At 43.0% G+C, this 12,452-nt stretch overlaps 1 protein-coding gene across 1 annotated transcript in view; it reads right to left on the reverse strand.

The window, feature by feature from the left end:
• Positions 1-5,128: 5,128 nt before the first annotated feature.
• The window catches only part of LOC126295124 (NADH dehydrogenase [ubiquinone] 1 beta subcomplex subunit 8, mitochondrial), a 29,034-nt gene continuing 21,710 nt past the window's right edge, over positions 5,129-12,452 (reverse strand). The window contains exon 4 of the mRNA XM_049987394.1: positions 5,129-5,635. Within this exon, the coding sequence (XP_049843351.1) occupies positions 5,576-5,635 (60 nt within the window). The 3' untranslated portion in view covers positions 5,129-5,575. The remainder of the gene's footprint in view (positions 5,636-12,452) is intronic.

The following is a 12,452-nucleotide window of genomic DNA, read 5'->3' on the forward strand; positions in this document are numbered from 1 at the left end:
TGCACTATCTATGATAGAGCCTGGGTGAGAAGGGACAGGATAAGAAATGAAACACAGCCCTCGGGTGGCTCAGTCGGTAGAGCACTTGCCCGCGAAAGGCAAAGGTCCCGAGTTCGAGTCTCAGTCTGGCACACAGTTTTAATCTGCCATGAAGTTTCAGTTCGAAATACACTTCAGATCAATCCCATAAAAGAAACTTCGGAGGATGGAATAGGCGCAACCCAACTGCCTGCATTTAGTGTTATTTGTGTCAAAGTGAGCAAAAGTTTTACTAAATTTTAGTAAATCGTGTAACGGAGGTGGGACCCGAGTACCGACCTAGTATGCACGTAGCAAATGTGGGGAGCCGCTTAAAAACCAATCCTCGGATGGCAGGCACACGGACCGTCGCCGTCGTCGCTTCGCTGAGCAGATTTCATCTGGGGCCAGTGCAGCTCCCCATCCGAAAAGGAGCACTTCAATACACGGGGGGCTCCGCGTGCGGGTTGGTGTGTATGTATTATTAATAATATCAAATAATGAATTACGTCAATCTTACTTCTGTACACCTTCAGTGAAACTGAGTGATGAATGTAAGTGCTACAAAGTGATTTTTCTGTTTCTCGGTGTGTGGTTAATTACTGTAAGTACCGAAGTGTACTCTACATATACACATTTTGAGTCTGTTAGTACCAGTTACTTTTTTTTAGTTATACACATACACAAGGACAATTTCACTCTGTGGACAATACATTAGTGTAACCCTCTTTCATTGTAAGTACACTGGGTGGGGATGACAATTGATGCCTATTTAGATTTTGTGCCACTTGCATAAGAGTGGTGCCAGTAGTGCACTATGAAGATGCAAATCACATTTGCTTTAAATACATGCTGTAACACTTATGAGCATAAGTTATGTCTGAGACTGGAAGTGGTAGGTTGATGTTAGTCAAAAATGGCTTTAGAGTGACAAAGGTGCCATTATCAACATCTCACTGAGTCTGAATGAGGTTGTGTCACAGGGCTACAAGAAACTGAATGTCTCTTCTGCAATATTGCAGAAAGACTTGGGAGGGATGTAGCCACTGTACAGGATTACTTGCAGTGGTGGTGAAGAGACTGTACGGTCGCAAGAAGACTAGGCTACGGACAGCCACGTGGTACTACCGAGACCATTTTGTCCGGGATATGACTGTGGTGCATCATACTGCAGTTTGAGCAGCAGTTGGCACCACAGCAATGCAACTAACTGTTACAAATCCGTCACTTCAAAAACAGCTTCACTCCAGACCCCCCCCTCACTCCTCCCCTCCCTGCAGTGTACTATTCCATTGATCCCAAGCTACTGCCAGTTGTGACTTCAGTGGTGTCATGCATTGGAGGGCAGTAATATATCTCCCATCCACGGCTAGGAAAATCTCAGAGCGTGAGTTATGGCAGTTTTATTTAAACTAAAGTCTTTCTTCTAAATTTACAAAACAATATTCGTGAGGTGGGACTGATCCTACCAATAACTAAATCAGAGATTCTTCCGAACACAAACTGTCTGTAGTAACTACAACTTCACCAAACTGAGCCCCGGGCGTCTCGTGAAGAGCGGCGGGGAGTCCACGTTGCCATCACACGAGTCAGAGGACGAGTACAAGCCCTGCGAGGATGGCTCCTGTACGCTGGCGGCGTTGGACGATGACGCGGTGGCTACCACAACACCAGTGGGCTCACTCAGCACGAACCGCCTCTCCGGGCTCCTGCGCCAGCCTAAATACTGCTCAGCGCACGGATATGGCTGGCTCTATTTGCAGCCACGTGTCGAATGGAAGGAAAGGGGCTCGCAGGTGTAGCGACCTCTTGCGGCACCGTGGACGCCTTTGGTGGTCTCTGGGAAGCGTCTGCGTTTCCGGGACGACCGGTCAGGCTGACTCCTACTCAGTCTGGGGCCCGCCGTACCGGTCTGCTTCGCGGGAAGTGAGAGCTGTAGGTGCTTAGTCTGGTCACAGTAGGCAGGGTAAAGGTCTGTTGTGTTTTGTAATAAAAGCTGGTTCTGCCTCGGTGCCAGTGACGATCCTGTGTTGGTTAGGAAGAGGCCAGTTGAGGGCTTGTAGAGAACCTGTCTGCATGCTATACACACTGGACCTGCACCTGGTATTACGGTCCGGGGTGCGATTTCATATCACAGCAGCTGCGCTCCCGTTATTCGACACACTCGACTGCAAAATTCTACACCCATCTGATGATTCGACCTGTCGTGCTGCCACTCACGAACGGCATTCCGGTGGTGTTTTCCGACAGGATAACGCTTGCCCACATACCGTCGTTGCAATCCGACATGCTCTACGGAGCTACGACACGTCGACTCGGCCTGCTCGACTGCCAGATCTGTCTCCAATTGAGCAGATATGGCACATCGTCGGATGGGAATTCTGGTACCAGCACCCACAAACAGGGATAATCATCCCCGTTATTGACTGACCGAGAACAACCGACGTGAAACTCCATCCCACAAACAGATATTCGGCACTTGCACAACCAAGCGTACTTGTATTCAACATTCTGGTTTTTATACCAATTATTAATGTACCAGCATTTCAGATTTTCTATGGCTTTTCTTGTGCTTACATGATCCTGTGATCTTGCAGTGTTAATCACTTAAACGTGTCACCTAGGAAAATGATTCCCGAAATTTCATTAATCTATTCTACTTATTTGTTGGCATTACAATTTCTTTTCCTGTCAGTTTAAGCATTTTGAGTTCTTATTTTGTGACATTTTACATATATGACAGTGGTACTCAACCAAATTGAGAGGAAAGTTATTTATGGCACAGCTTATTGAAAGAAGGGAGCTGCTGATAGGACACACCACGAGGCATCACGGAATTGTCAATTTGGTTGTGGAAGCAAATGTGGGAGGTAGAAACTGCAGAGGGAGACAGTAAGCAAACTCAAATGGACGCAGACTGGAGTAATTGTGTGGAGAAATGGAATGACTTCCAAAGGAGAGACTGGAGTTGAGAGCTGCATCAAATCAGTTTATGGACTGAAGACAACACCAACACGTACAACAACAAAATATCCTGCCACTCCAGTTATACAGAAACTGACAGTGGTGGCGATAGCATTTGCGTAAGAGAGAGGTCTCGTGTCACAGCGGGATGGGTGTTGGTCAGCTTCAGGAAATAAATAGTGACTAAATTTACAGTTCCTGCCTTGTTGCTGATACCTCTGTACCACAACTGTAGAGATACATACCATACCAGGGGTTTGAAGTGCATGCCCAGGAATTCTTAACAATGAATGATACTTGCAACAAAAGTAATTAATATAGTAAGAACATATGTCTAATATAAATGTTCAGATATTGGTTACCACTTTAATTTTTTGTTCATCTGGTGGGTCACACTGAGGGCCGATGTGCCCGTTCAGAAGGGGACAGCAGTTGCGGTAATTTAGCGAGAGTAAATACCTGCTCGAATGTAGCAATAAGTATTCCCTGTCTTGGAAAGTCACAAACCTCCCAAGCATTAGGTAATGACAATGTGAAATGATGTAAATGAAGCTAGAGGAACTTTTTGGATGAAAGATCTTGTAATCTGAAGTATTAACACACTATAGTAATAATAGTTGCTGACGTATTACAATTTACTACAGGCATGGAACTTTCATTCCTGAAATATGGTGTAGAAGTCAAAGTATTTTTTGGATTTGAAGTAGTAATCTCGTTAGAGATGTAGTTGGGAAGTACTCAGTCAAAATACTACCATGTTTGAAGCAGTGACAATACTGCACAATTCTCGACTAGGACTCTGAACTGAAACTGTAATTGTTTTTTGTGTGTAAGAAGATCTCGGCTTTATTCTAACATGCACCCCCACCCCCACCCCCCTCCCCTGACACTATTTCAGCCCTCGATAGTGTCAGTCTCTGTTCTCACATGCTGTACTGTTTTGCAGCAGTGACCTCCCCTGTTTGTGTGGGGCTATGAGAAAGTTAATACAGATGTTAACAGATGACAATTTTACAGTCTCAAAGAAAGAGGGAGTTCAAGTAACTGGTAGAGCATCTTCCTCTGTTCACCTGTGGAGGTAATAGGAATTCACGCTAATGACATCTAGTGGCAGAGAGTGTAAGCCAGGTGCCACAGAAATAGGTGTGACTGGAGGAAGAAATGTATCCAACTGGCAACACCTGTAGTGTGTAACAAGATATTACGATGTTCACACGACTGTACTTCCTGCCTAAGTGATTACAGATGAGAAGATTTACTAACAGAATGATGTATGTTAAAATCATTTAATGTAAATTGAAAAACTTACCAGTCTATTTCCAAAATGGTCTTCACTTCCAATCTGTGTGGAGCATACGAGTGACGCTACATTCCGATAGCAGCAGCTGTGCTTCAGCAGCCGGACTACAGAGGCAGAGTCAGCCACCACAGCAACTTATGAGGCGGCCAGCAATTGACGAGATCTCACTGTTCAGTATTTCAGACCTCTGACACCAGTATTAATGGAAGCTCAATTTCCCAAATTAAAATTGTCAAATGACTAACATATATTGTGTTGTATGCTGAGTTGAAGTTTTTCACTTCCTCGTGAGTCTTAGTGAAGAAGGGACACCAGTGTCGTACGTGAAGGACACACCCTGTCGTAAACGCGTACACACCTAGTCTGGATATTAATAAACTATGTCACATTGAGAATATTTATATGGAAATGAGGTCATGAACAACCAGAAAATGTGAATTGATTTATTGGGAAAAAAGAAATTTTATGTTGAATGAAAATCATACTAAAGAGAATATACATACTGGAGTCTCTGAAAAACTGTAATAAACACGTTCTGTAAGAGTAAAATGCAATTAATAGTTCCACACATACAACAGATTAAAAGGAGTCTGTCTTTATTCCCAGTGATTTAATAAACCTACAAAAAATAGTTAATGTATATCTTGTATTACTTCAAACAAAGAATTATTGTCTCCTACATTCCGGAGGAAGTTTTTGTTCTACGAATGGTCACAAAAAGAAAATGAAATATAGATAGATCCAGATGTGGAGTTTAACACTACACACTGTAAAACTTTAGTTAAAGTGAAAGCTTACAATGGTTAATTATTAAGGGCATACATATAATAAAGTAATTCATGTGAATTGATGTCAAACAGAACCTTCTAGTTTAATTCGTTTTACAGTATCATTTACAACTCTTTTGATCCACCTCGAATAAACACACAGTACAGAACTTTTTTCATTGCGAAACATTCTTTATTTACATAACAGGCAGTCTGTGCACCAGCTGAAATCGTGTAAACTGTTCACAATCGAGATATCATTTACCGAGTGTCACTGTATTGCATACTTATTCGCAAGTGACAGAGATGGCTGCGGCAGGAATCACCTTGCTGTGGCCGGAGAATAAACCAGATGGGTCCGTCATAGTGAAGGGGGCAATATATTTAACAGAGCAAATGTAACCGACCCGACATGTTTCACTACAGCTACCCTACACAGTAAAAGTATCAGTCCACACATATGCCACAGCTAACTCCCAGACAATCACACGAAGCTGCACCAGCAGATCTACGAGGTCGTCTGCAGTCACTCGGCTGGCTCAAACGTGTAGTGGACAACTCCTGGGGCCGGTAGCTGCTTCGCCAACTGAAACCAAAATTAGTCAGTCAAAACTGAGGAGGTGCTACCTCCCAACTGTACAGAAAACAACTGATATAAGCAGTGAGAAATGCAACATAATTTACTTATTTATACAATAGAAGTTCCTTAGTACAAAAGTTCGAATACTGATCCCTATCTTTCTCAAAGCTGCTGCTACTACTATTGCACGTGTCGTCTCTCACACAATGCTACTGTAATGCCCCTAGAATTTTACGAAAGTCTGGAGACACTTGTGTTCCAGCCGTTTTGAACACACGTTATTTTGAAGCAGGGTGTAAGGATGAGCATGGGATACTGCACCCATTTATTGTTTATGCAGGCGAAACTGGAAGGGAGATAATTCGTCGGCGCTGGCAAGTGTTCAGCGCAACCTGCTAAGAATAATTAACTACGGCCCAGAAGCTTTGTGGCCGGCTGCAAAGAGTAATGTAGCTTTGTATTGTTGAAAAACAAATGGAGTGGCTCGACATAGTGGCTGTTTATTAGACGTTGAACTGCTGTTGAGAGTTCGTGGACTGGACGTGGATAGTCAGCCACGATAAAAGCTTATGTATTAATTGTGTTCAAAAATGTGCAATTAACTGATCTTGGGTGCCCGGTAATGTCTGTGCTTACGTCATAAAGTTTAGTTTTTTTTTTTTGTACAAAGTGGAAATAAATATGTTCTGGTGCAGTGAATGATATTCCACGAGTAGCGTATTTTTAAATAACGAGAGAGAGAGAGAGAGAGAGAGAGAGAGAGAGAGAGAGAGAGAGAGAGAGAGAGAGAGAGAGAGAGAGAGAGAGAATTTCCCCTTCCTAGCAGTGAAATCTTCAGAGAAGCTTCTGGTGCTAGCAGAAAACATCGGCACTGCAAGAAAGCAGAACCAGCATTCTTCAACAAGTAAGTCCACGAAAAAGGTTAAGCTGTATAGAGGGAGCTTAACATTGCACAGGGGCCACCACACTATAACAAAACAGACTAATTTGTAGGTCAATTTGAATCTGCCAGCCACTTCAGCAAATTGATCGATGTGATTTTTGCAGAGAGTAGTGCCAGACCCCGAGCCTCGTTTGGACGTCTCTGTACCTATTTATCAAGTTTTTCCAGAATCTTCACTTTTGTACATTATTTAATTACACTGTCCCAGAAACTTAACATTTACACCACAATACTGGTCTCATGGTATTTCATTTTGTTAAGCACTGTTAAAGTTGCAAAGAATCTATCCAGCTTTGTCGTCAGGAGTGAAATATATTGGATGCCTCATTTCTGTAGGAGTCTACCGAACTGTTTGGATTTGGGCCTGCACGGGAGTGTCAACTTCTCTTTCTACGCCTCAACCTCAACCTCTTTCTCACACCATTCTCTGTTTTGACTGCAGCACCCACTCAGTTTGATTGTCCGAATACCCGTTCCTTCAGATATCTTATTTTTACCGTGTCATCCGAAAGCATTCCGAGCTCTACAGAGTCGAGTCTCAGTGCCACATTTCTTTGTGACATAACGATGGCTCGAGGTGCACAGACAGAGGGCAGTGTTTGTCAGTTTCCTATATACACTGCAACCAAGAGATTTGTGCAGTCTTCTGTCAACACCTCACAGAAAGATGTGGCTCTGGTTTTCAAGTTCCATTACAAAATTTATGTTAGGACAGATACAATGTAATGTTCTAGGAACTTCCCACGTACAGGTTTGCCACGATGGGCTATAACGAAATACTCGTAACCACGCCGTCCGTTTCTTCACAACTTTTGCTGTCTGAGGAAATAAGTTGACATCCTCGCGTGTCTAGAAAGTTACGGGAAACAGTCTAACTTTCAGCAAAGTAACTGGTACTTCTGTCTGCAGTCTCACAATGGGTGGTTGCTTCCTATACTAGTGGATACCAGTTATTTTCAGATAGGCCTTTCTGAATGATGTCTTCTGGGAAAATTCAGCCACTATATATCTGGATGGCTTAATGATTTAATCAATCATAAAAAGCAGCTGCAAATACTTTTATGTTGAAATTACAGCTAACTGTAATGTTGAAAGCTGTAATATTTATATTGGCTGTGGTCTTCTCCTACTACTTAACCCTGTGGCGCAGAGCGTCCCCTACAGTGGACAGCTGTTAATGGTCCCTACTTTGGCATTTTAAATCAGTCCTGAGACTGCAAATGCACACAGTTCACTGCAGCTGGCACTCCCTATTGGTGTGTCCTGCACGCATTTGCAGACTCACGACTGATTGAAAACGCCAGAAAATTGACTATTGTAAGTTGTCCATTGCAGTGAAATTCATGCACCACAGGGTTAAAGATGGACATGCCAAAATTTCCACCATTAATTCCAAGGATTCAGAAAGTAAGACTCTCATAATGAGAGACTACATAGTATTCGTATCTTGGCGCCAAAGAGCAGACTATTAACACAGCCAATGGGATATGCAAAACACTGGATTAAAACCAGCTGTCGCCAAACATTACTTCAAATATAATTGAGTCCAGGACAGTGGTGCAAAGGCTACATTTCCGAGACAGCATAATTAAGGAGTATGTCAAGATACAGATGCCAGAAAACCTGATAAGGAGGTACAGATGTTTCAATGTAAATAAGGCTTTGGGTCGGTAATTAAGATCTTGCTCGTCATCACATCCACAAAAACTGGGAAATGCTGATAGAATGTGTGTTTCATGGACTTTTGGCATGGGCTCTGAAACAAGGGCATCAAAGCACACAGTGGAGAATACAAAGTCAAACTTAAAATCCCTACATATTATACACTGAGGAGCAGAAGAAACTTGTTCACCTGCCTAATATCATGTAGAGCCCCTGCGAGCCTGCAGAAGTTCCACAGCCCAATGTGGCATGGACTTGACTAATGTCTGAAGTAGTGCTGGAGGGAACTGACTCCACAAATCCTACAGGGCCGTTCATAAATCGGAAGAGTGTGAGGGGGTGGAGATCTCTTCTGAACAGCACGTTGCAAGGCATCCCAGATACGCTCAACAATGTTCATGTCTGGGGAGTTTGGTGGCCAGGGGAAGTGTATAAACTCAGAGCTGTGTTCCTGGAGCCATTCTGCATCAATTTTGGACATGTGGGGTGTCACACTGTCCTGCTGGAATTGCCAAGTCCATTGGAATGTGCAATGAACATGAATGGATGCAAGTGATCAGACAGGATGCTTACGTGCAAGTCCCCTGTCAGAGTCGTATCTAGATGTATCAGGTGTCCCATATCACTCCAACTGCACACCCCCTCACCATTACAGAGCCTTCACCAGGTTGAACAGTCCCCTGCTGACATACAGGGTCCACAGATTCACGAGGTTGTCTCCATACCCGTACACGTCCGTCTGCTCGATACAATTTGAAACGAGAGTCGTCCGACAAGTCAACATGTTTCCGGTTAACAACAATCCAATGTCGGTGTCGGTACGCCCAGGTGAGGCGTAAAGCTTTGTGTGGTGCAGTCATCAAGGGTACACGGTGGGCCTTCTGTGCCAAGACCCCTTACCGATGATGTTTCGTTGAATGGTTCACATGCTGACACTTGTTGATGGCCCATGAAATCTGTAGCAATTTGCAGAAGGGCTGGACTTCTGTCACTTTGAATTATTCTCTTCAGTCGTCATCAGTCCCGTTCTTGCAGGATCTTTTTCCGACCGCAGCAATGTCTGAGATTTGATGTTTCACTGGATTCTTAATATTCACACTCTACATTCATGAAATGGTCATATGGGAAAATCCCCACTTCATCGCTACCTCTGAGATGCTGTGTCCCATCACTCGTGCGCGAACTGTAACACCACATTCAGACTAACTTAAATCTTGATAACCTACCATTGTATTAGCAGTAATCAATCTAACAACTGTGCCAGACATTTTTTATCTTATACAGACACTGCAGAATGCAGCGCCTTATTCTGCCCGTTTACAAATCTTTATTTGAATATGCATGCCTAAATCAGTTTCTTTGGCGCTTCAGTGTAAATTAAAGTCGCCCACCGAATTCTGCTGTGTCTATGTGAAGGTTTATGTCATTAACAGCTGGAAGGATTTAACTAATAGATGTACTGATTCACAGTGAAGGTTTGTAAACATTTTGTCTGAATTATGATGACTGTCAGCTAAGTTGTGTCTCCTGAGAGCTTTACTGGTGGGCACTGCTTAAATCATTCAAATTATACTAGGATTACTGACCTGACTCCACTTCACGCAGTTAGCACTAAGTATCTACAGCCAGACAACTTGTTTGGTATTGTGCTAATATATGCTGCTATACAGACAAGTCATTTAACACTGCTACCAAAAAAGCTCAAAAAGTTCTCAGCCAATTTAAATCAAATTTTACATGACACTTTAAAAATATATAATGTATGTCTGTCTGAATGTTCATTAAACTGATATGTAATATATCAAGATAAAACATCATTACCGAACATCTCGAAAAGTCTTTGACCAGTTCACTTCCAATTTTATACGATACTCTAAAGAACATTCAGATGGACATAGACTGTATATTTCTGTAGTGTATGTTGTCCAACTAGGATAGCATGGCATTTAAACTGTTAGACAAACTGATTCTCCCTTATACAGGGTGTTTTACAAAGATACACAAATATTTTAATGTGTTAAGCTACATGTTTGAACAGATTTTGTTGCTCATTTCAGTTTCACAGGAAGGTTGTTAATTTCGTCTATTGAATTTGTAATGTGAGCAAGTAATGCCTTGGTTGTATTGACTGTGTCCTCGTAAACTACGTCTGGGACATGTTTCATTAGGTTCACCAGACCCACAGCATAAAATAAGTGGAAATTGTGCTTTACTTAACCTCGTAAAGTTTTGCGATGGCTTCATATTAATGAAGTTGCTAAATTTCAGGCAAAATCTTATTAGCTGTAACTCCGTAACTAAAGATTTGTGAACTTAGGTTTATATGAACTTTTTTCTTTGGTTTTACTTGTAGAATGACATATTAAAATATTTGCATGTCTAAATGAATCACCCTGTATAGCCTTTTTTGCCAATGGCCTTGCCGCAGTGGTTTTTAACACCAGTTCCCTTCAGATCGCCAAAGTTTAGTGCTGTCAGGCTCGTTCTAGCACACGGATGGGCAACCGCCCAATCTGCCTAGTGAGGTTTGCAAGTGGGGTGCACTCGGCCCTTGCGAGGCCAACTGAAGAGCAACTTGCCTGAGGAGTATCAGCTCCAGTCACAAAAACTGACAACAGATTGGAGAGTGATGCACTGAAAACATGCCCGTCTGTATCCCCATCCAGTGACACCTACCGTCTGAGGACGACACGGCTGTCGGTCAGTACTGTTGGGCATTCTGAGGCTTGTTCGGACAAAGTTTTCGTATATTCTCTTTTATTATATATATATATATATATATATATATATATATATATATATATATATATATATATATATATATATAAGCAAAAACTGTACAAACGAAAACATGCTGTTTTGTTTCCTTCGTCATAGTTGCTTTTTGCAGGAAATAGGAAAGGTGGAAAGGTGCATTTATGGCTTATCAGCTTATGATTAGAATACTACTATGGAATCTGGATTTGCAATAACAGTAAACGAGGAGGAGAGGGACAGAGGTGAGAAGGGGGGGGGGGGGAGCAGGGAACTGTCAGAGGGGGAGGGGATGGACAGACAGGGAGAAGCAGGAAAAACAAACACACACACACACACACACACACACACACACACACACACACACAGACAGAGAGAGAGAGAGAGAGAGAGAGAGAGACGGGGGGGGGGGGGGGGGGGGAGGATGGACAAGGTATTCATATAGGGTGTTACAAAAAGGTACGGCCAAACTTTCAGAAAAAAATCCTCACACACAAAGAAAATATGTGATGTGGACATGTGTCCGGAAACACTTACTTTCCATGTTAGAGCTCATTTTATTACTTCTCTTCAAAGCACATTAATCGTGGAATGGAAACACACAGCAACTGAACGTACCAGCGTGACTTCAAACACTTTGTTACAGGAAATGTTCAAATGTCCTCTGTTAGCGAGGATACGTGCATCCACCCTCCATCGCACGGAATCCCTGATGCGCTGATGCAGCCCTGGAGAATGGCGTATTGTATCATAGCCGTCCACAATACGAGCACGAAGAGTCTCTACATTTGGTACCGGGGTTGCGTAGACAAGTCCTTTCAAATGCCGCCTTAAATGAAAGGCAAGAGGGTTGAGGTCAGGAGAGCGCGGAGGCCACGGAATTGGTCCGCCTCTACCAATCCGTCGCTCACCGAATCTGTTGTTGAGAAGCGTACGAACACTTCGACTGAAATGTGCAGGAGCTCCATCGTGCATGAACCACATGTTGTGTCGTACTTGTAAAGGCACATGTTCTAGCAGCACAGGTAGAGTATTCTGTATGAAATCATGATAACGTGCTCCATTGAGCGTAGGCGGAAGAACGTGGGGCCCAATCGAGACATCACCAACAATGCCTGCCCAAACGCTCACAGAAAATCTATGTTGATGACGTGATTTCACAATTGCGTGCGGATTCTCGTCAATTGTGAAAATTTACAATTTGATCACGTTGGAATGAAGCCTCATCCGTAAAGATAACATCTGCACTGAAATGAGGATTGACACATTGTTGGATGAACCATTCGCAGAAGTGTGCCCATGGAGGCCAATAAGCTGCTGATAGTGCCTGCACACGCGGTATGTGGTACGGAAACAACTGGTTCTCCCGTAGAACTCTCCATACAGTGACATGATCAGCGTTATCTTGTACAGCAGCAACTTCTCTGATGCTGACAATACGGTTATCGTCAACTGCACGAAAAA

This window comes from Schistocerca gregaria, chromosome 11 (genome assembly GCF_023897955.1).
Source record: "Schistocerca gregaria isolate iqSchGreg1 chromosome 11, iqSchGreg1.2, whole genome shotgun sequence".
Taxonomy (NCBI): Eukaryota; Metazoa; Arthropoda; class Insecta; order Orthoptera; family Acrididae; genus Schistocerca; species Schistocerca gregaria.